At 39.7% G+C, this 25,254-nt stretch overlaps 3 protein-coding genes across 3 annotated transcripts; all 3 read left to right on the top strand.

The window, feature by feature from the left end:
- The first annotated feature begins 11,549 nt into the window (after positions 1 to 11,549).
- LOC116210579 (protein LOL1) lies at positions 11,550 to 14,099 on the top strand. Its single transcript, XM_031544524.1, has 7 exons — positions 11,550 to 11,665; positions 11,831 to 11,851; positions 12,065 to 12,233; positions 12,650 to 12,763; positions 12,864 to 12,977; positions 13,390 to 13,499; positions 13,686 to 14,099. The coding sequence occupies exons 3-7, from the start codon at positions 12,173 to 12,175 to the stop codon at positions 13,722 to 13,724; spliced, it is 438 nt and encodes a 145-aa protein (XP_031400384.1). The 5' UTR covers positions 11,550 to 11,665; positions 11,831 to 11,851; positions 12,065 to 12,172; the 3' UTR covers positions 13,725 to 14,099.
- A 1,514-nt stretch (positions 14,100 to 15,613) lies between these two features.
- LOC116192535 (AP-2 complex subunit mu) lies at positions 15,614 to 20,696 on the top strand. Its single transcript, XM_031521109.1, has 13 exons — positions 15,614 to 15,899; positions 16,252 to 16,429; positions 16,855 to 16,945; positions 17,369 to 17,463; positions 17,685 to 17,774; positions 17,857 to 17,905; positions 17,978 to 18,116; positions 18,339 to 18,455; positions 18,667 to 18,757; positions 18,842 to 18,984; positions 19,486 to 19,600; positions 19,938 to 19,982; positions 20,049 to 20,696. Exons 1-13 carry the CDS (start codon positions 15,817 to 15,819, stop codon positions 20,127 to 20,129), a joined length of 1,317 nt encoding a protein of 438 aa, XP_031376969.1. The 5' UTR covers positions 15,614 to 15,816; the 3' UTR covers positions 20,130 to 20,696.
- Positions 20,697 to 21,457: 761 nt separating this feature from the next.
- LOC116206655 (auxin-responsive protein SAUR78-like) lies at positions 21,458 to 21,877 on the top strand. Its single transcript, XM_031539449.1, has one exon. It carries the CDS (start codon positions 21,458 to 21,460, stop codon positions 21,875 to 21,877), a length of 420 nt encoding a protein of 139 aa, XP_031395309.1.
- The last annotated feature ends 3,377 nt before the right edge of the window (positions 21,878 to 25,254 follow it).

Raw genomic sequence — 25,254 nt, 5'->3', positions numbered from 1 at the left:
TGGAAAGTTCAGTGGCTGAACTGGAAGTCTTGAAAATGGCCCGGGACTTGATTGAAACAGATTTGAAAGTTCGGGACTGATTGAAAAAAAATAAAAATAGCGGCAGGGACTGAACCGAAACAGTTAGGAAAGTTCTCTAGGCTGACTTGAATCGCCTGAAAAGTTCAGTGGCTGAACTGAAAGTGTTGAAAATGGCCCAGGACTCGATTGAAACAGATTTGAAAGTTCGGGACTGATCCGGAAAATTGGGAAGAGTCGCAGGGACTGAACTGGAACAGAATGAAAAGTTTGTAAAACCGGGTTCGGAGTAATCCTGTTCATCGGCACGATTCGCAAACGTTCATTCCACATTATTATCATCCAAGCAAACATCAACATACGAAAATTAGGCTCTAAGCATGCTACTAAGTCGGGATTTACCTAGCTCCGAGGAGAAAATCCGGAAGTCGGGTCTGTGGAGCAAGTCGGGCACCCGGTCGGGTTTGGTAGACCCGAATGGAGAAGAACGCGTCTGGGAGGAGAGCTGGCTAGCTCGGACGGCTCGAGTTGTTTCTCCAAGTAGGGTGGGGGGCTCTAGACTCTCCAAAGGCTCCTGGAGATGCTCGAGGATGGCTCCCAATGGGCGGCTACCTGTGTTGACCCGGAAGAACACGAACAGACCCGGTTAGAAAGAAAAATGAAACAGAGAGGAAGAGAGGCAGTCTGAGTGACTCCGGTGGTTGCGCACGGTGACTCCCCGCTCCTGAAGACTCCCGGCAGTCTGCTGGAGGTGGTTCGTGAGTTGACTGAGGTGTCAAGAGGGTTCGAGCGGGAGTCCAGGAGGAACTAGGGGTGTTCAAGAGAGAGTTGCGAGCTAAGGGGGATGGGAATTGTGTGGTCCGAAAGGTTCAGAGCTGAGGGAGAGAATGTTTGGGCGAGCTGAGGGGTGTTTCAAGAAGGGAGAATAGGAGTTCGAGGGTTCTATGTGGTGAGGATGAGCTGAAGGTGTGTGAGAGTGTGTAGAGGAGTCAAGTCGGTGATTCAGCTGGCGAGTTTTTAGGGTTATAGGGGATGAGCTGAGGGCTACAGTGGATCACAACAAAGTTGAGCTGAGAGGGAGGGTAGAGTGAGCTTGGGAGAATGCATGGGAGATGTAGGGGAGGCAGGTGGGTAAGGGGTTGTGTGAGGGTGCATGGGTGTAGAGAGAGAGAGAGAGAGAGGGTCAGAATGCATGGGAGCTGTAGGCCATTATTGGGAGGCTTGTAGGCTCAGGTTGCAGGGGTTTAGTGTGCGGGGAAGGAGAAAAGAGGAGCTCCTGAAAGAGAGTGGTCCTGATTTCCGGTCAACTGCAGGGGAGGTTGCAGGCGAGGAAAAGCTGGCCCCTGTCAGCATGTCAAGGCTCAATTCGAATTGCCTATCGGGAAGAGAGGGGGCGAGTTGCAGGGCTAGCTGAAGGAAGAAAAAGAAAAGAGGGAAAAGATAGGGGAGCAAAAGGCCACAAACGCAATAGAGGAAGGAGAAGAGGAGAAAGTCGGGATAGGGTTGCTCGATGCTTAGAAGTTGCAGGTAGGGAAGGTAAGGAACGGGTCAGATGGTGTGACAAGGGGTGGCAGAGAGCTCGGCTGGCCACTTGCAGGAGAAAGGAAAAAAAAGAAGAGGGCCACAAGTCTGCACGCAGCAGACCAGGGAAGAAGAAGAAATAAGAAAAGAAGAAAAAAAGAAAAAGAAAAAGGAAAGGAGAAGGACGGGGGATGGAGGGAAAGAACGACACTTGATCCTTTTGACTTTTTTTTTTTGAAAAATTTGGATTTGCTGATCCGTTTATTTGATTTTGATTTTGATTATGATTTTTTTTGAAATTGACGTGCGTAAATTATAAAATTCTTGTCTTTTCAATTGGATGTCGGAAATATAATCCAGGACCGGCATTGTGTTCAGAAAAATTTATGAATCAATGTTGTGCGATGAAATATTTTCCTGCATCAAGTTTTCGTCTCGGGTTTTGAAAATTGACGTTGCACGTGAAATCCAAAGACGTCCCGTTCCGTATAGTATTTTTCTAAAAAATGATAAATTGGTGTTAACTACCACATAATATGTTTTCTGAAAACCGATAGACCAAAATGGGATGCTGACAACTACCACATAATATATAGTGATATTTATTTTCTCTAATGCCCTTTCCCTTATATGAAGTCATCAAAAAGAAAATGGTACTAGCTTACAAGTACGAAGGAAAACTACTCTTGAACAGACGATTCAAGGCATTCTTAACTATTGCATACATTTTTTTTATTGTGTAAAAAAAGCTAGTATAGACTAACGAGTTATGCCTTGCTTCTAAAACATTAGAAAGACATCAATAATTGCATGAATTATTAAGTAAGAATTACATATAATATATGAGGAAAATATATGTCATAGCATAACCATTTACTTTTGTGTCAATTTTATCAGAAATTTTTATGTAGTGTTTGGTACCGAGGTTAAGCTTGATTTAATTTGTTTTAGTTTGATGTAAGGAGATAAACACAAAAGTTGTTGAGAAAAGTATGTGAAAAAATTTGAAAAAGAATATAATAAAGTAATAATTGTGTTGTTGAATTGAGGAAAAAATGTTGAATATTCGAGAAAATTTAGTATTAAAAATTAATTTAAAGAATAGATAAGAAAAAGTAAGAGAGAATTTATAGAAAAAGATAAAAGAGTAATGATTATATTGTTGAATTGAGGGAAAAATAAAGTAAAGTAAAGTTAAGATAAATAAAATCATATTTTATTACCAAACATTTTAGTTAAGATAAAATGTTGTGATACGAAGACCAAGACGAGTCCCCGAAGGCCAAGAATGCCCGGTCAATGATGGCCGATATACTCTTGGGCCCTCGTGGACCCGAGATAGTCACTGATACCCAAATCCATGCACATTAATTAAAACTAATACGTTTAACTTATGATTTATCATCCTATCAATGTCAAATAAAAAAATACAGTTGTAATCACATATTAATCACAATTATAACACATATCTTACAAAGCCGGCGCCGCCATAATCACAAGAAACACACGCAAGCATGTAAACATACACAAACATAATATTAACGGGATCGATAAAACGGCGCCGACTCATGGAAGCGGAGAAAAATAAACACACATAACCATGCCACGTACGCACAATAAGCAAGACAAATACATATTAAAAGAACATGCATATTATCGGTCGGGGACTCACATATGACGGGTCAGAACTCTTATTATTTTACTTTTCTCTCTTTTTTTTCCCTTAAAAATTGCCCAAGGACCGAATTGAAATAATTTCAAAGAGTTGGGGCTGATTTGAAAATTAGGCCAAAAGGGACTGATTTGGAACAGCTCAAAAAGTCAGGGATTGCTTTGAAAATATCAAATTTGACTAAGGACCAATCTGTATTTATCAATTAAGTCAATGGCTGAACAGAAAATACTGAAAATGACCCGGGACTTAATCAAAACAGACCTGAAAGTTTAGGACTGATCTGAAAAAGTGCAAAATGTTGCTGGGACTGGACTGAAACAGATTAAAAAGTTCCCTGGACTGATCTGAATAGTCTGGAAAGTTCAGTGGCTGAACTGGAAGTCTTGAAAATGGCCCGGGACTTGATTGAAACAGATTTGAAAGTTCGGGACTGATTGAAAAAAAATAAAAATAGCGGCAGGGACTGAACTGAAACAGTTAGGAAAGTTCTCTAGGCTGACTTGAATCGCCTGAAAAGTTCAGTGGCTGAACTGAAAGTGTTGAAAATGGCCCAGGACTCGATTGAAACAGATTTGAAAGTTCGGGACTGATCCGGAAAATTGGGAAGAGTCGCAGGGACTGAACTGGAACAGAATGAAAAGTTTGTAAAACCGGGTTCGGAGTAATCCTGTTCATCGGCACGATTCGCAAACGTTCATTCCACATTATTATCATCCAAGCAAACATCAACATACGAAAATTAGGCTCTAAGCATGCTACTAAGTCGGGATTTACCTAGCTCCGAGGAGAAAATCCGGAAGTCGGGTCTGTGGAGCAAGTCGGGCACCCGGTCGGGTTTGGTAGACCCGAATGGAGAAGAACGCGTCTGGGAGGAGAGCTGGCTAGCTCGGACGGCTCGAGTTGTTTCTCCAAGTAGGGTGGGGGGCTCTAGACTCTCCAAAGGCTCCTGGAGATGCTCGAGGATGGCTCCCAATGGGCGGCTACCTGTGTTGACCCGGAAGAACACGAACAGACCCGGTTAGAAAGAAAAATGAAACAGAGAGGAAGAGAGGCAGTCTGAGTGACTCCGGTGGTTGCGCACGGTGACTCCCCGCTCCTGAAGACTCCCGGCAGTCTGCTGGAGGTGGTTCGTGAGTTGACTGAGGTGTCAAGAGGGTTCGAGCGGGAGTCCAGGAGGAACTAGGGGTGTTCAAGAGAGAGTTGCGAGCTAAGGGGGATGGGAATTGTGTGGTCCGAAAGGTTCAGAGCTGAGGGAGAGAATGTTTGGGCGAGCTGAGGGGTGTTTCAAGAAGGGAGAATAGGAGTTCGAGGGTTCTATGTGGTGAGGATGAGCTGAAGGTGTGTGAGAGTGTGTAGAGGAGTCAAGTCGGTGATTCAGCTGGCGAGTTTTTAGGGTTATAGGGGATGAGCTGAGGGCTACAGTGGATCACAACAAAGTTGAGCTGAGAGGGAGGGTAGAGTGAGCTTGGGAGAATGCATGGGAGATGTAGGGGAGGCAGGTGGGTAAGGGGTTGTGTGAGGGTGCATGGGTGTAGAGAGAGAGAGAGAGAGAGGGTCAGAATGCATGGGAGCTGTAGGCCATTATTGGGAGGCTTGTAGGCTCAGGTTGCAGGGGTTTAGTGTGCGGGGAAGGAGAAAAGAGGAGCTCCTGAAAGAGAGTGGTCCTGATTTCCGGTCAACTGCAGGGGAGGTTGCAGGCGAGGAAAAGCTGGCCCCTGTCAGCATGTCAAGGCTCAATTCGAATTGCCTATCGGGAAGAGAGGGGGCGAGTTGCAGGGCTAGCTGAAGGAAGAAAAAGAAAAGAGGGAAAAGATAGGGGAGCAAAAGGCCACAAACGCAATAGAGGAAGGAGAAGAGGAGAAAGTCGGGATAGGGTTGCTCGATGCTTAGAAGTTGCAGGTAGGGAAGGTAAGGAACGGGTCAGATGGTGTGACAAGGGGTGGCAGAGAGCTCGGCTGGCCACTTGCAGGAGAAAGGAAAAAAAAGAAGAGGGCCACAAGTCTGCACGCAGCAGACCAGGGAAGAAGAAGAAATAAGAAAAGAAGAAAAAAAGAAAAAGAAAAAGGAAAGGAGAAGGACGGGGGATGGAGGGAAAGAACGACACTTGATCCTTTTGACTTTTTTTTTTTGAAAAATTTGGATTTGCTGATCCGTTTATTTGATTTTGATTTTGATTATGATTTTTTTTGAAATTGACGTGCGTAAATTATAAAATTCTTGTCTTTTCAATTGGATGTCGGAAATATAATCCAGGACCGGCATTGTGTTCAGAAAAATTTATGAATCAATGTTGTGCGATGAAATATTTTCCTGCATCAAGTTTTCGTCTCGGGTTTTGAAAATTGACGTTGCACGTGAAATCCAAAGACGTCCCGTTCCGTATAGTATTTTTCTAAAAAATGATAAATTGGTGTTAACTACCACATAATATGTTTTCTGAAAACCGATAGACCAAAATGGGATGCTGACAACTACCACATAATATATAGTGATATTTATTTTCTCTAATGCCCTTTCCCTTATATGAAGTCATCAAAAAGAAAATGGTACTAGCTTACAAGTACGAAGGAAAACTACTCTTGAACAGACGATTCAAGGCATTCTTAACTATTGCATACATTTTTTTTATTGTGTAAAAAAAGCTAGTATAGACTAACGAGTTATGCCTTGCTTCTAAAACATTAGAAAGACATCAATAATTGCATGAATTATTAAGTAAGAATTACATATAATATATGAGGAAAATATATGTCATAGCATAACCATTTACTTTTGTGTCAATTTTATCAGAAATTTTTATGTAGTGTTTGGTACCGAGGTTAAGCTTGATTTAATTTGTTTTAGTTTGATGTAAGGAGATAAACACAAAAGTTGTTGAGAAAAGTATGTGAAAAAATTTGAAAAAGAATATAATAAAGTAATAATTGTGTTGTTGAATTGAGGAAAAAATGTTGAATATTCGAGAAAATTTAGTATTAAAAATTAATTTAAAGAATAGATAAGAAAAAGTAAGAGAGAATTTATAGAAAAAGATAAAAGAGTAATGATTATATTGTTGAATTGAGGGAAAAATAAAGTAAAGTAAAGTTAAGATAAATAAAATCATATTTTATTACCAAACATTTTAGTAATATAGCACAACATTTATTTCACGACGTTAAATTTTCCATAAAAATTAAACGGAACGCTGATGTGAGGCACATGTGGATGAATAGTGAACCCAAACTCTTGCCACATGTGGAGCAACCCATATTCTGACCCGTCTAGTACCCTTTTACCCACCTGACTCCATCACATCAATACTCGAATCACATTCGCAACTCTTCACATACATAATTGCTCTTTCTAAAAACAATCACACTATCAATAGAATGAATAAAATCATATATTAAACTTATTGCAGTTCATACAGTGAACAATGGATGAAAAATTGTTAGAAATAAAATGGAAGCTCATACCTGTTAAATGAAATGCAAATTTTAATTCATTTTCTTCTATAAGAACAAAAGATGGAGAAGTGTGAAGAGAGATACTAGCAAGCTTGTAGGTGAAGAAGGGGGAGAAATGACAAAATGCTGAACTAAAGATAAATTTAGGATTGCAGTGAAGCAAGAGATGTGTGAAGAGGCGAGAATGGGATTCGGGTATTGATGGTGAGAAAGTTGAGTGGATAAAAGGGCACCGTACTTGTCAAAATATGGATTATTTCGAATGTGGCAAGAGTCTGGGCCCATTACCCATACACGGGTGGGTCACATCAGCCGGTTTAATTTTCACAGAAAATTTGACGTCATGCCATAATTAATACTATACCCTAAATGATGTGTTACATAGTATAATTTTAAAGGTTGTGATAAAATTGACGCAAAAGTAAAATGTTATGCTACGATTGACACTACACCCTAAACGATGTGCTATATAATGTAATCTTAAAAGATTGTGATAAAATTGACACAAAAGTAAAAGTCGTGCTATGACATATATTTTTTCCCATAACTACGTGTGTGTATATATATATATATATATATATATAGTATTATTTTCTTCAAGATATAAGTCATAATTTTTTATTTTATAATATATTTTCAAGGCTACTGAATTTTTTTTGGTAAAATCCAGTAACAACCTTTCAAGAAGTAGCTATCTTAGAAGTAGAAGTTAATAAGCCGGGCAACTCCAACTTCTCGACTAATTGGGCACTAGAAGGTCATGTCATGGTGCAGGGCATCAGCCGGCCGGAACATGCTCCTAATCACTTGATCGATGCCGATGGTCCACTTGTCAGAATGGATAAAGTTATTTTTAAGGGTGAATGGTTGGTATCTGAGTAAATAGTTCTGGGGTGAATAATGAAATTATCACTTTTTGTGGGGCAAAAACAGAAAGCTGATAACTTTACTTCGCGGGAATTTCCCCGCCGGCGAGTATGCTGTCCGTAGCTTAGCTTGTTGGGTTTACGGTTTACGGTTCAAGAAGCCCAGAAAATGGGAGGGAAAAAAAGAAAAAGAAATTAGCCCGACAACCTCAAAATTCATCGGCAGAATCATTGCCATTAAGAAATAACTTTTTAGTTGCCGGCATTATTCATAAACCGAAATTCGGTTGAAAGTTCAATATTCTTGTCTGCTTGATTTCTGGGAGTTTCTTGTTTGCTGATTCAGGTACCAACATTCATCTGGTGTTTCATTTGATGGTTATCTTTTCCTGTTCCTGTTCTTCTCGATGACCCGATTAGCTTTTCATCGTAGAAAGATAATAAAGTAATCTGCTTGTTGCATTATAATGAAGTAATCTGCTTGTTGCATTAATTACTGAATCCATGTTGGCTTGTGTAAGACTTGACTAGATTACCAGTACTTTAATTGCATAAAGCCCGTCGATGGTCGATTACTGCGATGTTTTTAAGAGGATGTTTTGTTGATTCTTTGCTAATACGGCTATCGATGCTCCTAGAAATTCTTCCTGCTCTGCTTGTCTCCAATCATTGTCAATGGTAGGGCGTCTGGTTTCGAGCCTCTTTCTTTGGCCAGACGCGGTTTCGAGCCTCTTGTTGTTTTGGCTGACAGTTCGAATCTCTTGTATGTATGCATGTTGTTTCCTTTCCGTATAGAACTACCTAGATTTTCCTCAAATTAAGAATCCACATTTATGTCTTCAGCTAAAAACAATCGACCCTTATGTGGTTGGAATTTAATATGCATAAGGTAAAGTCTGCATCTGATAATGTGACTGATTTATTGGGACAAGAGGATTCAATTTCCATTTTCTGTTGGAACAGGTTTTCTGCATAACATTTCACTGGAGCACATATCAATTCTATTGCTGTTTGAGGGTAATTATTGCGAAGATTATGGTTTTGAATCAATATGAATTTCTTTAATTACAAATATCAATTTTGGTCTTATGGAGATTACTGATTGAGACTAATTGGTTTTGTCTTCTAAAAGATATAGACCTTATCCCATCGCTTGGAAGGGTTTGAGGGTTCGCTTTTTGGCGGAGTCTTAATGATTCCGGCATACATTATCGCCAAATTGCGGTTAAGGTAAACTCCAAAAGCATTAATTTTTCTTGTACTTTTCCGAAAAGATGTATCTCAGCTAGTTGATTAATGAGGATGAGGGCATTTTAGTGTACTGATCAAGTGAATGATGCCATTTTGCTTTTGCCCTCTTAATGTTTGCTATTATCACGCTCTTGTCTTCTTGGAAGCGAAAAATATATAGTAGATAAGATATATTTGTTTTGTCTACTGGTTTAAATCAGATAATTTGAAATCTGCCTCTAGCTGCAATTTTACATAATCAGCATATGATTAAATGTCTTGACGACTTCCATTGTAAAATATTTCTGCCTTGGTAATGAAATGGTAGACATGTGGATTCAAAATCTCATGTTAAAGAGCATGGAGATTCGAGTCTTTGCAAGGCATTATATTGAAAATACTCATTGAATGAGCAATTCTATAAGAGATCTCTGGCTAACTAATCAAATTCTGCTTCAAACCTTGAAAAGTTGTTTGGAGCTACAGGATTTATCACTGCCTGAGCAAATCAGAAAAAAAATGCGATATTGTTGTTCATGAAAATCTGATCTCGGGACCGAGCTAAGAACTGTCAGAGCATGAGGTTTTGTACATAATGCATATCCCTGCAATTTTTTTTTCCGAAATGATAAATGTATTTTCTCTGCAGAGCTCCATGCCCTGGAAATATAAAACCACATTTCCGCATCGAGCAAACTATTCCGAATCTTTTGGTCCAAATGTACCTTCAGTGATGAACTGGGGGGTTATTATTGCAGGCCTTTCCTTTGTGATGTGGAAAAACGAAATTCTTGGACTTCTCAAGAAAAATCTCATCTAAATTGGCTTCTGATCCCTTGTAAACGTCGAGTCTAGGCAAGACAGCACGAAAGCTTCTTGAAGTGAAGGGGGAATATCCAATTGGAATTGAATTAAAATGCGGAAAATGCACCGAGAACAGTACAGTGTGTGGTCCCTTTGCATCCTTATCTATGGACCTGGTAATGGTTTCCTTTGTAGTCTTCTTCTCCCAACTAACAAAGGACCTGCCCATTCTTGGACTCTTTTCATTATTTTCTCCTTGTCCTTCTCTCATACACATATATTGTGCATAATATATATATGTATGTATGTGCATGTGTTTTTTTTTTTTTCAATAATTTATTCTATCATTTTCAGCCTCACACTATCTCAGACCAGTACAAATATACGTATATGTTCGAATCTTTAGCACATACATTTGTAAGTACGTCTACATGGGCATCGTAGCCACCAGAACTTTCACTGGTTCAGCTTTCTTTGTGTTACTCTGCTTATTTCTCGTCTATGTGAGTGCAGGAATTTCAATTTGTGAATAATGTGAGATGAATCCTCCTGTTCGTACCGCCCAAAACATGCGCCAAAAACCATATGCAAGGACGGTCAAATCCGTATATAATATATATGACTAGGACAGTACCTTGATATCACGAAAATTATGTCTGCCCTTCAGGGATCAAGATCTTTGAGTGGCTTCCCACCATCAAACTGTCAAGGAAGTTTGAGCCTCGAGGTTAAGTGAATTTAGTTCTGACTCCAATCTACTATAAACAGGGATAAAAGCAGCACCACGGCTAGAACAGGAGCAAACATCTCTGAGAAAGTCCAATGGAGATAAACCTGAAGTCTTGTAAAGTATTGCTGCCGTAGTTCCGTTATGATGCGATCCCGACTTAATGTTGGTTGGAAATGGTTGAGAGGGACAGTCGTGATCGTTCACTGTGATTATATCTCGGGAAGTTTTCATCTGGGGTAACGCTTCTTGTGCCGAAAACCGGTTCACAACTACTGATGCTCTCCGTTTATCATGTGTCAAGGATTGATCAGACAGAATATGCATTACTTTTGCTCACGACATAGATGGCCTGTGTGACTTGACTATTGTTTTACTCCTTTCTTCCCCGCAACATGCCAATGGAAGTTTCAACTTTACAGGCAAGGCAGAGTGTGTCACTGGCGCTGTGTACTTGGGCAAACATAACCAGTGCTGATTGGCCCTGCCGCTGCAAACTGACAGCACTCCTCTCCATTGTACGGCGGGCTACAAAAATTGACTCGGATGGGTAAATCTTATCTTACATCAATAATATGGTCTTCTGAGGCTTTCGTGTCATTTCATCACTGGGACGTCAACTTTTTGTCGGTGCGTATCCTGGGCGAGCCCTCCAAGAATTAACGGGTACGACTGATCGAGTTTATGCAGATAACAGTCCGTGTTTTAACTGCAGAGCTAATGAGACCACGCAATAATTGCCCGGAGTCGAATTAGTGAAAAGTTGCTACCAAAGCAAAGGGCGGTGGAGAGGACCACCGGCTTGAAAGGCCACAGGGGCATATACTGATCCAGATTTCAGACGGCCCAACAGAAAGTTTAAGAAATGAATGTCTCTGATTTATCCCTTTGGGTGACGTGGCCTGCTTGGGAACCCTTTAATGTCCCATGACAGAGGAGCTTGTGGCCTATGGCATGCTTCCATGGCCCACCAAATTGGAAAGCATGAGAGAGAGAGAGAGGGGGAGGGTGAAGGAATGGGACCCATCATATCTGACAAAATCTTGATCCTGACATGCCCACTGCAAGAAAATCTGATTGCTAACTTCTGATCATTATCTAAATGTAATCTCGTAAATCAAGCACTGTTATGTGATCAGATAAGGTGTAAATTGGCGGCATTCTGAAGAACATATTGAGTATCCTTGAAAGATAAATGGAAAGAAAGAGAATCCCTTAATTAATTACATGTTTTTCATAAGTAGAAAACGACAGCATTCTGAAAAATTATTGTTTGATTGTTAACCGAGATACGTCATGTATAATTTCCAACCAAAGCGTGACACTTTATCGAGTTGGAGCTAACGGAGCCCCACGACCTGATAATGCGACAGAGGTAAACGGTGTTGCACGCATGACTCTGTGATGGTTGATGAGGAACTAATAATTCATCAAGCAGTCCCCTTTTAACATTCGCCATTTTTCTTTCACTGCTCCTTTATTGGTTTTGTTCATTTATATCCTCTCTTTTTCTCTGTCTCTGTCTGCTCTCCCCCCCCAGCTTCATCTGCAACCTGCAAAGGTATGTGCTTGCCCCACGCCATAATGGTTGAACTGGATTCAATTGCTTCTGCCGCTTCCTGCAGCCTCTGATTCTAACCTGATTGAAATGGTGGTCTTTGCTCGATAACCTGCTCATTTCCATAACTGACTGCGGCTCTGAGCTTGTCTAGCAATTCATGTTTTTTCTTAGTTCTTTCTTATAGTAATTGTATATCTTCGAACTGTGTACCAGTCGACAGATGAAGGTGATGGGAGAAAGAGCTGTTTGCTTTGGGTCTGAGACTACGAGTTTCTGAAAGGCCCAAGGAAGACTTTTCATCTGCTGAAAGCTTTTACGATAATGCCAGTTCCTCTAGCTCCATACCCGACTCCTCCAGCACCGTATACTCCCCCTGCAAATAGTAACTTTCTGAATACTTGGTCAATTATCTGCTATTTGTCACCGACCAGCGTCTTTGGATCGATGGTTCTTTAAAAATGAATGAGGGTCAACAGGTTTCAGGACATTACCAGTTCTTGAATCTTGAGAAACTGATGGATAATGGGATCTCGAGTCGTTTAGAGTCGTCCGAGTTATTCAGCAGATCCAAGACCATGCGACTTTCAAAATTTAGGATATTGTTAGGGGAGACATTTTTTATTCAATTACCACAAATCCACTTTCAAACATAACTCTTCCTGTCACCAAAATGGAAATTTAATAGAAAAGAATCCATCAGAAGAGCAAAATAGAGAGAATGTTTTCTGCTCGAGATTCGCGGGATTTATCGATGAATTATTTTTGCAATTCGATAAGTAATTCTTTAAATGGTTTTAGGTACCCAGAGCCAGCTTGTCTGCTCGGGCTGCCGAAACCTCTTGCTTTATCCCGTGGGAGCATCGTCTGTGTGCTGTGCTGTATGCAATGCAGTCACTGCAGTTCCACCTCCTGGTACCTCTCCTGTAGAACTGTTAGTTTTTCGCTTGTTTCAGTTTTTGTAATTCTCCTTAATGACAGAGCTACCCGTATTATTTACGATGCACTATTACAGGCACAGAAATGGCCCAATTGGTCTGTGGAGGCTGCCACACCTTGTTAATGTATATACGTGGAGCAACAAGCGTGCAGTGCTCGTGCTGCCACACAGTTAATCTAGCACTCGAAGGTTTGGTTGCATGTTATTTCTGAGTTCCCTTCTTCAGGAAAATGGAAAATGAGACCTACATAGGAAACCTGTTTGTCGGCCTCATTTTCCAGTAACCTCCAACAATCTGTATCTTGTGTTTTTCAACTGAAAAGACAAAGGAGTATAAGGCCTATTTCTGGTTCTTTGGCACTTTCTTATTAAGAATTGTTTTTAAAAGTATGTTTCCAGAGACAAAGTTTTTACCATATTTCTGACTAGCCTTCGGAACATTTTATCTGTTGAAAGTGGTAACTGGACACGGTATAGGAAAGACAGTATATTGCAGAAGGATCATAACTCTGCTTTTGTAGAATACAAAGGCAAACTTAATCCACAACCCTTGAGGATTGAGCCGTTAATATACAAGTCGAACGAATGTGTGTCCATGCAGCAAATCAGGTGGCGCATGTGAACTGCGGGAACTGCAGGATGCTTTTGATGTACCAATATGGAGCTCGATCAGTCAAATGTGCTGTCTGCAATTTTGTAACTACTGTCGGGGTGAGTACCTCGTGAAAATTCATCCTCTTCTTCCCCTTGTGTTCCCATGAGAATAAAGTTGAGCTCCTATAGCACTTTTTATTATTCTTTTCCGTTTACTTATGAACCCGAATTTATTTGCTGAAATTTGGTGTAAGAGTTGATAAATGTGAGAGATAGTGGATGTGATTTGATGGATTACTGCAGGCCTCAACGAGCATGACAGAGCAAAAGTTCAGCAGCTAAGTTAGCTACGGAAGATACATCTTTGCGTCGCATTTGGTACGAAAGAAGGTTTGCAGTTCGGAATCACTCGCCATATAAAACAGACCGCTCTTTGTATGGCGATTCTGAGCAGCTCCTTTTCCATTCTATCATACCAAACATGGCCTTATAGAGCTTCCGACTCTAGTTCCAAGTACTACTATCTCTAGATTCACTACAGCTCCGGTTATTTGCCTCTACCGTGTATCTGTATCTCTCCAGCGGGAAGAGGAATTCCTCGTGGCAACTTCGTGTATAGAGTTAACTGTTCCTACGCGTGACTTCTAATGAATAAGGAGTTTTTTGGCTATGTATGAAGACTACTGTTGCAATGACAACTCGGCCGGCTTGTGTGTATTTGGGTGAATTTAATTTATGGATAAGATAAGATGAATTTCATTTTCAATACTTGCACTTTAACTTCTACACTTCCTTGGAACTTAGGGCACCATAGCCGAAGAAGTTTCCGACAGGGACGAATCAGTGCTAGGTTGGGTTCTTTTCGGCGAAGCAGAGCAGTGATCATTTAAAGTGATGGTCCGATTTTCATACCGTAAAAGCAGACCTCTTGTGATTGGAGCCATTTATTGCAAGCTCATGGAAAAGTGTACTAGCATCCGATAGTACATAAGACTGGACCAGGCGATTGAAAGGCCAGCCTGCAAATGGATTTCCGAACCCGATATATCCGTAAACCCGAAGGAGATTTTTGCAGGAAGAAGTTGAAAGAGCCCTTTTCCTCAAAGATTAGGATAATCTCCTCTTCAACAGGGATGTGAGGTGATTGTGGTGAATTCGTCCTCACACTTCATTGTCATATCAATGGAAGTAGATTCTTGGGGACCTCGTGCTTTGATTTGAAAGGGTAGATTGCGGCCAGGATGACTCTCAAAACCACAAACCCAACTAAAGGATCTTGGTAAATTCGATCATTCTGGACTCAAAATTAAAGGTGTTCGGGTTCAACTCTCACAAGTGATACTTTCTTACCTCTTTACATTATGTTCCCCACATCATTTTAGGCCTATGAACATTCCTTATAATTGAAAAAAGGAGAAAGAAAGAACCAAAAGCCCATCACTATAAGATTGGATGGAGAAAACTGATCCTTCAAGGTTTTGTTCATTTTGAGTGTCGTTATTTGAATTAAGGCAGCTTCAACAAGGATCGAGAAGCCAGACCATGCACAAAACCGAACTAGAGTGAATAATTGCACATCCACAACATTCCGATGTGGTCAGGACTTTTATGCACAATTATAATTCTATTCAGACCTGGCTCTGAAAAATCAAATGGAAGAAAAAGAAAGGTGCTAAGAACACCCAAGGTTTGGCTTGAGTGGGTGAGTTCAATACATCCACAAAAGTCAACTATTTGGACTTGCCTATTGGCATACGATCATGAATTGGTCAAAGGATATGTTTGCCCAATAAATGCAATTGCTTGTATTGAATTTCTTTCAACCAACTGAATAGAATTGGTCTGATGGTTAAACGAAACGATTCTTTTGATAAATATACTTAATTCGAAGCACTAGAAATACATGCATGAGAGAGCACTATTATTGCGCTAGTAACATGATGCGTGTAATCAGATTTATTTGCCATGCGAATTTATAGGGTGTTCATGTGAGCAGTAAAAGTTAATTAAGCGAAGCCATAGAAAATCCCTTTCGAATGGGATGATAAGAGGGACACAATTGGGCCTTCATGGGCCTTTTCCGGCCCACGGAGCTTTCCATGGATCGGCCCATTATGGCCCATCTCCAGCTCAGCAAAAGTTGAAAAGAACAAATTGACAAATCTGCCACAGAACTTTTCATTTTCTCTCTATTTGACCCTTCCGGTCTTCTTCCCCTTCCCACGGTCGCATCGCCTTTTACAATTACAAAAATCCTCCATTGTTGAATTCTCAGCAGGAGACCTCCGACGCTGTGAATTGCAGGTCAGACTGAGCCTCCTCCGTCTAGCTCCGGAACGTCTGCCGGATCCGTAACCCCTAGCCTCAAAGATAATTTCCGGCGATCAGGCGCCCCCTACGGATTTGCGGCTCCTCGATCTGTCAGATCGGAGAGATGCCGGTCGCTGCTTCCGCTATCTACTTCTTGAACCTTCGCGGCGATGTCCTCATCAATCGCCTCTACCGCGATGACGTCGGGTACTCTCTCTTATCCTCTTCCTCTCTTAGTCTTCCAAGTTCTCTTAAATTGAAAATGAAGCGGAAGAATCGAGCTTATTGATGTTTACCTCGGATATTGTCTCTGCACAAGATATTCCGTAAACTGAAGAGGTTTCAGAGCACGAAATATGGTATGTTCCAAGAAGTTCGTGCTGTCGGAAATGTTTATTAGCTGCAAGGCTTTGAGGAATTCGGGCATTTTGGTTGTCACTCAAGTATTCGATACAGTTAGGAGAGTGTGGTCCTCGCAGTTGTTGATGTCGATTTAGCTCATGGACTTGTCTGTCTATTTGTTCTTTTGCTGTTGCTGAGTGCGCAACTTCTTGTTTAGGGGGAACATGGTGGATGCCTTTCGAATGCACATAATGCAAACAAAGGAACTCGGGACCTGCCCCGTGCGGCAGATTGGAGGTTGCTCCTTCTTTTACATGAGAATTAGCAACGTGTACATTGTGATTGTTGTCAGCACCAATGCTAATGTAGCTTGTGCATTCAAGTTTGTTGTTGAGGTAAGCCTCCTGTCTCTGAAGTTTCTTTTTGTTTAAAAATTATCACTTTATTTAGGATTGGAATGGAGTAACATGATTGAAATTCACATTGAGTCCTAGAAGGTCTTTCCTGTGTCTACGACCTATCTAACTGAAAGATTTACGGCTATTCAGTGGCCATCAATTTTGTTTTTTTATCCTGTGGAATTGAAGTGCATCCTGGTCTTGTTATATGTTTCTCTGTTTATGTAGTGCTGATTCTTCTGCTTTTCAATTTCTGATTATCATGTGCTCCATGAGAGATCAGCTGACTTGAGTCCAGTGTGATAAAGTTTGAAGCTAATCACTCTTTGTTGCATGATGGGCCTTTTGCTGCATGGCCATAATAATGCAGGATGGGAACTTGCTTTATTTTAGCTGAAAGTTCTTCTCTCTGTTGTTTGCAGGCTGTTGCACTCTTCAAGTCATATTTTGGGGGAGCTTTTGATGAAGATGCTATCCGGAATAATTTTGTTTTAATTTATGAGCTTCTGGATGGTATGTTGTAATTCCATACTCTATGTTAAGATTACATGTTATGCCTTAACATATATTTTGGTTTTACTCTGGTTTTGATATGTAAGATTTGTACTTCCCTTTTCCTCTTGAGGAGGTCATTTATTGAGAATTCTGATTAAATGGAGTTAACTATTTGTGGAACCGCATGAAGCTTAATGAGATTGCAATTCTATGAGGATGCAATGCAGTCAGTTCCTGTAGCGATGCTCTTATAGTGGATCATGTTCTGTCTATGTAGAATCTAATTTTCATGGTGATGAATGAAGTACTTTGTTCATGCAGAAATTTTGCAGTTAGTTCCTATGGCATTGCTGTTTTATGATATTAGTAGTTGTAGTTTACTTCCACATAAAATCTAATTTTCATGGAGATGAATGAATTATTTACATCTGTTCATTGCAGAAATTATGGACTTTGGATACCCTCAAAATCTTTCTCCCGAGATATTAAAGTTATATATCACTCAGGAAGGAGTGCGGTCCCCATTCTCATCCAAGGTTGGATGTTCATTCTGATATATACTACATTGTTGAGAAAGTAACTTATTCATTTGTTTCATCTTATGTAACTTATTCATTTGAGGCATATGCCATAACATGAGCAACTAGTCTTAATGTAACTTATTCATTTGTTTCATCTAGTTGTGTTTCTGATACATGCTGAGAAACTCACACACGTTATGAGTTGAGCCATCTTTCCTTGTTCTTTGAATTCATAGCCTTCAGAGAGACCTGCTCCTAATGCGACATTACAAGTTACTGGTGCTGTTGGTTGGAGGAGGGAGGGTCTTGCTTACAAAAAGAATGAGGTGAATTTAAGTTTCTATAGTTCATTTCTTTTATATATATTGCTTCTGCTGGATTTTAAATTCTACGAGGTATTTTTTCCAGGTCTTCCTTGATATTGTGGAAAGCGTGAACCTTCTAATGTCTTCGAAAGGTGGGTCCAGATCTTTGATATCTAGGATTGTTGCTACAGTTACAGTGGCTAATAACAATTTGATGAATACAGGGAGTGTGCTGCGCTGTGATGTGACTGGAAAGATTCTAATGAAGTGCTTTCTCTCTGGAATGCCTGATCTGAAGTTGGGTTTAAATGATAAAATTGGGCTCGAGAAAGAGGCACAGCTCAAGTCTCGTCCTACTAAAAGGTGAATAATTTTCTATTGCATGTTGTTTTTATGTTCATAGTTCTGCTGAGCTTGCATGAGGAATTGGTATAGGCAAGAGAAGAACTTTCTGACTAGCTGCTTATTTTCTTTTTTAATTGTAAATGTACAAGGAGACATTTGTACAAAAATTGACGAGCAGAAAGGTATAGCTTTTGCTGTATAAACTTGTGCTTTATGATTTGCTTTTATGATCTTTTGCAGTGGTAAGACTATCGAGCTTGATGATGTAACATTTCATCAATGCGTAAATTTGACAAGGTTTAACTCCGAAAAAACTGTCAGCTTTGTCCCTCCCGATGGAGAATTTGAACTTATGAAGTAAGTTCTTTCCCCTTCTTGTCTCTTTTCACTGCTAAGCCTTTATAAGGTATAAACCTCTAGAATGAGCATAAAGGTATCAAAGAAATAGATAATTCAGCAATGAAACTAAGCAGTTAGTGTAGCTCAGGTATTTTCTTTAGAGTACATATGATTTGGTTCTTCAGCTGGACCTTCATCTAATGTTGGTACACTTGATTAATAACTACAGGTATCGTATCACTGAAGGTGTGAATCTTCCATTCCGGGTATTGCCAACAATTAAGGACCTTGGTCGTACACGCATGGAAGTTAATGTTAAGGTTAGCGGTAGACCACTTATGACTTATAAACGTTTGCTCCTAAGAATGCAGTCTTTTAGTTAATACACTTGCTTCCTTCTTCAGGTTAAGAGTGTTTTTGGTGCGAAAATGTTTGCTCTTGGGGTTGTCATTAAAGTTCCTGTACCAAAGCAAACAGCAAAAGCAAGTTTCCAGGTGACCTCAGGGCGCGCAAAATACAATGCTTCCATTGATTGCTTGGTTTGGAAGTGAGTAGCTCTTCGCATCATCTTGATATGTGATCATGTTCTGTTGTAATGCGTGTATATGATATATAAATATATACATACATATATATATATATATATATTTTACTCGGAAAAAGTGATGCTCTTTCAATTAATAAACAAAATTACAAACACTACAGCAGAGTGTGTGTTAGAGAGCCCACAAAAAACATGTGCTGTATATTCTTGATTGCAAGCAGTACTTTGTCTCTCTTTGTAAATTCAGCCAGTAAAAGCTGTTCCAGTTCCTTCATTGTTATTTGTATTACTTGTGCTTGGTAACTGCTCTTGAAGGTGAAATATTCAGGGTATACAATGGAAGTGTGTCGGTCAAATTCTGTTCTTTAGACATCATTCTAGACCACTTAGTAAACAAGACTGTAAAATACGGGAGATGGATTAGGAGCTCTTGCATTCATTTCATACTCGGAGTATTTTACTTGTCCTATTCGCTTAATTTTGTGTCTTTCCTCTACATTTCAGGATTAGGAAATTTCCAGGACAAACTGAGTCAACCATGAGTGCAGAAGTTGAGTTGATCACAACAATGGTCGAAAAGAAACCTTCTACAAAACCGCCGATCCAGATGGAGTTTCAGGTAACCAATTTTTCCCAATCCAATCTTTATTTGAAGTCACTGCATGCTTCTAGAGTAATTTTGCCATCCCATTATGATGTGTAGATTACGTGGGAACTGACAGAAAGATATTGATATTGCCAGAATCCTTAAGAGGGAACTGGCTTTTACGCTACCTCATCAGCACCCCAAACTTTTTCTTCCCCTTTGCTATGTTGATCTTGACTGTCTTACTACTAAAATTTTGCTTCTGCCCTTAATAGCAGTTTCTGTTCTGTTTTCATGATGGATTCATTTTAGTACAAGCAAAAATTCGATGTCAATTGGTGGAATGACTCAATTCAATTCCATGTTGCAGGTTCCGATGTTTACAGCATCAGGGCTACGGGTTCGCTTCCTAAAGGTAATCAATCGTTGGTTAAACTTGTCGCTGTTACAACTAGTTCTCACTGGCATGAATGTGGCACAGGTATGGGAGAAGAGTGGGTACAACACAGTCGAGTGGGTCCGTTACATTACCAAGGCCGGCTCCTATGAGATTAGATGCTGATGAAGCATGAGCCAGAGGGGCTTAAATGCCGGAGCTACTGCTACGTCTTGAGATGTAGTTTACCGTAGAGAGTAAAAAGCAAAGCTGCATATCATCCATTTCAGGGAGAGGGTGGAAGCTTACCATGTAGCACGGGTTTCTGCTTCGTTGTATGATCGAGAGGTATTTTTGCATCATTTGTTGTTTGTCCATATTGTTTCTGTCGGACTAGGGTCTGGTTAATTGGTGTTGTAAAGGCTGGTCCATGCTTCAAAATCGGATGCTCGACGTACTTTTTATTCTTTGGGTTCTTTCAGTTTCGCACTTGCTGTCATCGATTTGGTGGATTTTTGCATCTGCTGTTAGGACTCTTGTAACCAGTAGGTGGGTTTATCTTCAAGATATATAGTCCAATCGCATTGAGAAGATTATTTATGTATTATTACACATTCGGATGTTAATTGCAAAAGAGTGAGTCGGAACTCACATCGCACGACCCAAAAAATTGGGGTGGATGTCAATTGTAACCGCGTGACTTGAGTCCTCGTGATGTACAGTTGACCACCGAATGGCCAAATGTTTGTTTGATGGGTGGAAACTTCGTATTAGTTGTTAGGTATCTGGCATCATTTGTTCCATGTTTTCATTATGTTTGGTCTCTATCAATAATTGCGTGTTTATTTGAATTTACATTGTGACGGTTCTTTTCCGAGAAAAATGCAGTTAAAATCGCAACTACCAAAGTTCAATCCCATTTCAATTTAATTAGACCCAAACTACATTAATGGAGACAAACCCGAAAATCTGTATTGCAAACCTAACGAGAAAAAAACGGTTCGTTCTACACTGTGAGGATCAGGCAGGTGCTGGGTCAAGTACCTACCAACGTGGGGTGATTCACTCGACGGGGAGTCATGTAAATCCTTCCAAATTGTTTTGGTTTTAATGGATGTAAACGTATTCTTATGCCCCTTTAGCCTTAACAAGTACTCTCAAAATTCGCTGATTATGAATATTTCACGAAATTTACTGTATAAATACAAATATTTGTATTAAATATTAATATATTAGCACTCAATGGACCGCGTCTTTCCATCTCAATCAAGCTCGGCAGTCTTGTCTTATATAATGATATAAGAGGAGAGATTCCTATCAAACCCTCCCAACGGCTCTTTCCTCAAATTCCTCTCTCTCTCTCTCTCTCTCTCTCTCTCTCTCTCTGTCTCTGCTATAAGTGCACGGAAAAAGTTATCCCTTCCTCCCTTGGCATTTGCTTCCAAATTCCAATCCTCTCTTAACTCTCTCGCTCTCTCAAGGCCGATCCGCTCCTCAAACAATCCTCTCAATCCATGGATTGCCTGGTCTCGCCTGCCGTCTCGATTCTGAGAAGGCGGAGCTCGAGCAACTCCAGGCTCATGAGTTACCGACCGCCGTCCGATGACGATGATGAAGAAGGGACTCTCCTGCAAGGACCGGAGATCGCGCGTCCCGTCAAGGTGGTGGTCGGGAAGGAGAAGAGGCAGTTCCTGGTGGACCCTTTCGTGTTAGACGAGGACCCTTTTCGGGTCCTCATTGATACCACTGAGGCGGCGCCAGACCGAAGCAAGAAGAAGGAGAAGCAGCGTGAGAAGAGGAAGAGGGAGGTCATCTTCGTCGACGTGGACTCGATCCTCTTCGAGCACATGCTGTGGCTGATGCGGAACGATTCACATTCTCTTTCGCAGCTCAACGTCGAGGAGATCATGGACTTCTACGCTCAAGATTATTAGTTTGTTAATTACTTGGAGATAGAAAATTAATGGCAAATAAGTTCGATTGATGATTACATGTCTTTTTTCTTCGATAGTAACAGAATTAACATGTATACGACACATGGTGAACTTCGGTATACGAATTGTAAAGTATACGAATGATGAAGTCTATATTATACTTAATAACATCGTAATTCCACAAATCATCTGTGAAAATGGAATACTAAATATGGGATCACGGGAGAAATTAGTTTCCATTCGAGATGTACCATGGTCGGCAGAAAACCGAATGGAAATGAACTCTGTCGACTGCTTAGAGTTACCGGGTCCGGTGGTGTGATAGCAAGGAGATCTTTTGTTAGCTTATTGCAGGATTTTGATCTATCGTGAATCATCGTCAGCATGATGGAGACGCGATTTTGGCAGCGCCCAATTTCACCACGACGTACGCTGGTCCAATAGGCCGAGCCCTATTTTGCACGACCTCTATCCCCGATCGAGTGCGCTGCACTATGGTTGCACGCCGCCCTCCGCGAGCCCAAGAGAGTTTGCAACCGCACGACCCTTCTGCGACTCCTGGAATACCGCACATTCGGGACGAGTTAGGCTCATTTGCGAGATTACATCGTGGGCCCTGCCTACTAAGGGGCCCATCCTCAGCCCATTAGTCTCTCAAGGTCTTCCGGGCTCATAGGGCCCATTGCTGTGGGTCGTCCGAACTGGGCCCATCTATTATAGAGGGAAATGAAGGGAAAGGAAAGGAAGATGATGAAGATTCGGTATAGAATTTTTCAAAATTTTCATACAAGTTCCTCTCCCTCACCTTTTCTTTCCCTCCATTTCCCTTCGATCCGAACAAAGGATCAGTAGGAAAATCAAATATTGTAATTTGTAAGTTTATCGGATGCCTTTTAATTCTCTCAACAGCATTTCTTGGTGATCTTAAAATTTGGATCATGATATCCCTGTCACGGGGAAAAATTTGTAAGACATATATGAGATCATATATCATGTAGCAATACTCTCTTAGACTTGCCATACTCGTTCTTATCTATCTATAAGTACGTTAACCTTAATTTCAAGCATATATAGCACCAAATAGTTCACCATACGTTAAGCAAATTATATATAATGTGTTCATATTATCTCTATTTCCCCTCAGTGAGGCCGCTTGTCCTTATTAGTGAACTAAATCTAGGAACGATCGACTAGATGAAAAGCCTGAATGATTAATAAAGTGCATAATCCCCTAAAGTTGTAGCAAATGGCTATATTAATTATGACTAAATATGTATATGCTTATGACTCATCAGTGTTTCTTTTCTTATAAACCAATTAAACGTAATAATATGTTTTTATTTTAAAATTGATAGATATATTCATGGATATTATATCTTATGCTATGCTCTAAGGGCATATGTAATTAGAAAACTAACCCTATAAATGCATGTCTATTTTATAAGATCATTCATTATACATAAATTGACCACCAAAAAAGAAAAGAAAAGGAATGACTAATAATTTGATAAGATTTGTATATGTATATATATAGAGAGTTTATGCTTATCAAAATATACTTCTCACATAAAGAGGATTGAACATAAGTCCTCTTGATTTTGATTGACCTAATACAATGATTTGAAATAATGCGAAATAAAACTTCTTTTTAGTATCTCTCTCATTTCCAATCAATAAAATTCAATAAATTTATTACCCAAAAAAAAGAAATTGAATAGAGTTCATCGGATTATGTTGACGCTGCTTTCGAATGTCGACTATCGATTATGCACATCATTGGGATAGTTTATACTAACACCTCTCCTCTCTTCCATTCTATACCTTAACACAGTCCCCTCTCTCTCGATAGAATTTGTTCTTCCATGGAGATCGGCTTTTGATTAATTTTCTTTCGGTATGTCATGAAATGTTAAGAAGTTTCACGGACAATTATTAAGTGGACCAGGGTTTCAAAATTCAAAATGATGAAATTGATTAATGGATGAGCATATCCAGCAAAAAAGATTAATGGATGAGCATAAAATATAAATTCTTACTTGAGCACTATATCTATTATTATTTGACGGTAGTAGAAAAAAAATCAATAAGTTTTTAGTTGAGTGGCAACAACATCAAACATGTAAGGAGGACAATATAAATTTGAATTTCAAGAAGTACATTTGTTGAGAAGAAAAGTAACCTTAAATGTTTAATATACAAAATTGCGAGAGTAATTTATGTCTTTTACAATTTTGTTCACCGAAAAAATCTATTGTATTTATCGAAAGAGGGCGTAACGCAGTGATGCATGCTCATGCCTGTTAACATAGAGATCGTAGATTCGATACCTAATAGGACTACCCATGCCTTTTTATTAGTTGTTTATAATTTTTCTTTTACTATGTACTAAACTTTGGATCTCCTTTTTAATAAATTTTTTTATTGTGTTTAAAGTTCAACTGCCTTTTGGGATTGTATTTATGTATAAAGACAATTCAAAAGGTAGCTCTTGCAGTCTGTTACATCATCGTTGTTGCCTTGATCATCATTATCTCCATGACGAACCATTAATGAAGAATCTTAAAAGCACTTTGAATATTTGGTTAATAATAATTAATGGATTTGGTTAGGTCTTGAATACCTTTACAAATTTATAATAAAGGGCAATATATTATAATATTTCTCAACGGGTGCATAATATATGGTTATTCAACTAATGTTCTTCGGATAAATTAATGAAACGAAAGTTTTGGTACGAGGCACGTCAGGTTCTTAACTATAATGCCAATTGCCAATGCAAGGTTTTTTTATTCTAATTGTGAGAAATATTCCAAAGCAGAGCTGCGCTTACATTAATTTATTCATGGGGGTGGGGTTAAACTTATATATATATATATATATGCATATATATATAAATCTATACATATCTAATTCATTGATATTCTGTGGTCTTACTGATGTTCTAATGAGCAAGAACAGCTGACCTTCTGCTATTCCTAGAGCAAATTCTGTTTGATGAATTTCTGATTGATTGATTTTGAAAACCAATCTATCGATATCAAATGAAAATGTTGATATCAAATATGGGAGTCTCATCATAATGAATAAAATACCTGTACCATGTTCGCCACGCTTCAACGTAATCTCCTCTCTAATGAGATTCCCATATACTGAAGTTTTATCACTGATTTATAAGCTCATGTGATATGTAACCTGATATTTATTGAAATGACTCATGTTCAGATCTACTATATCGCGACAAAATCCATATGTCGAAGTGTTGTGAGTCTGTAACTGCTGTTTGATCGATCTATTAATTGATTGAAATTTTCTTTTTCCAGCACAAATGCACAAATTCCTTGCTAGGAATTGTGCCACCAGAATTTTCATTTAGAATG

Source organism: Punica granatum, chromosome 1 (assembly GCF_007655135.1).
Source record: "Punica granatum isolate Tunisia-2019 chromosome 1, ASM765513v2, whole genome shotgun sequence".
NCBI classification, from domain to species: Eukaryota; Viridiplantae; Streptophyta; class Magnoliopsida; order Myrtales; family Lythraceae; genus Punica; species Punica granatum.
The sequence above is the reverse complement of the archived record's forward strand: the minus strand, read 5'-3'. Positions and strand labels throughout refer to the sequence as shown.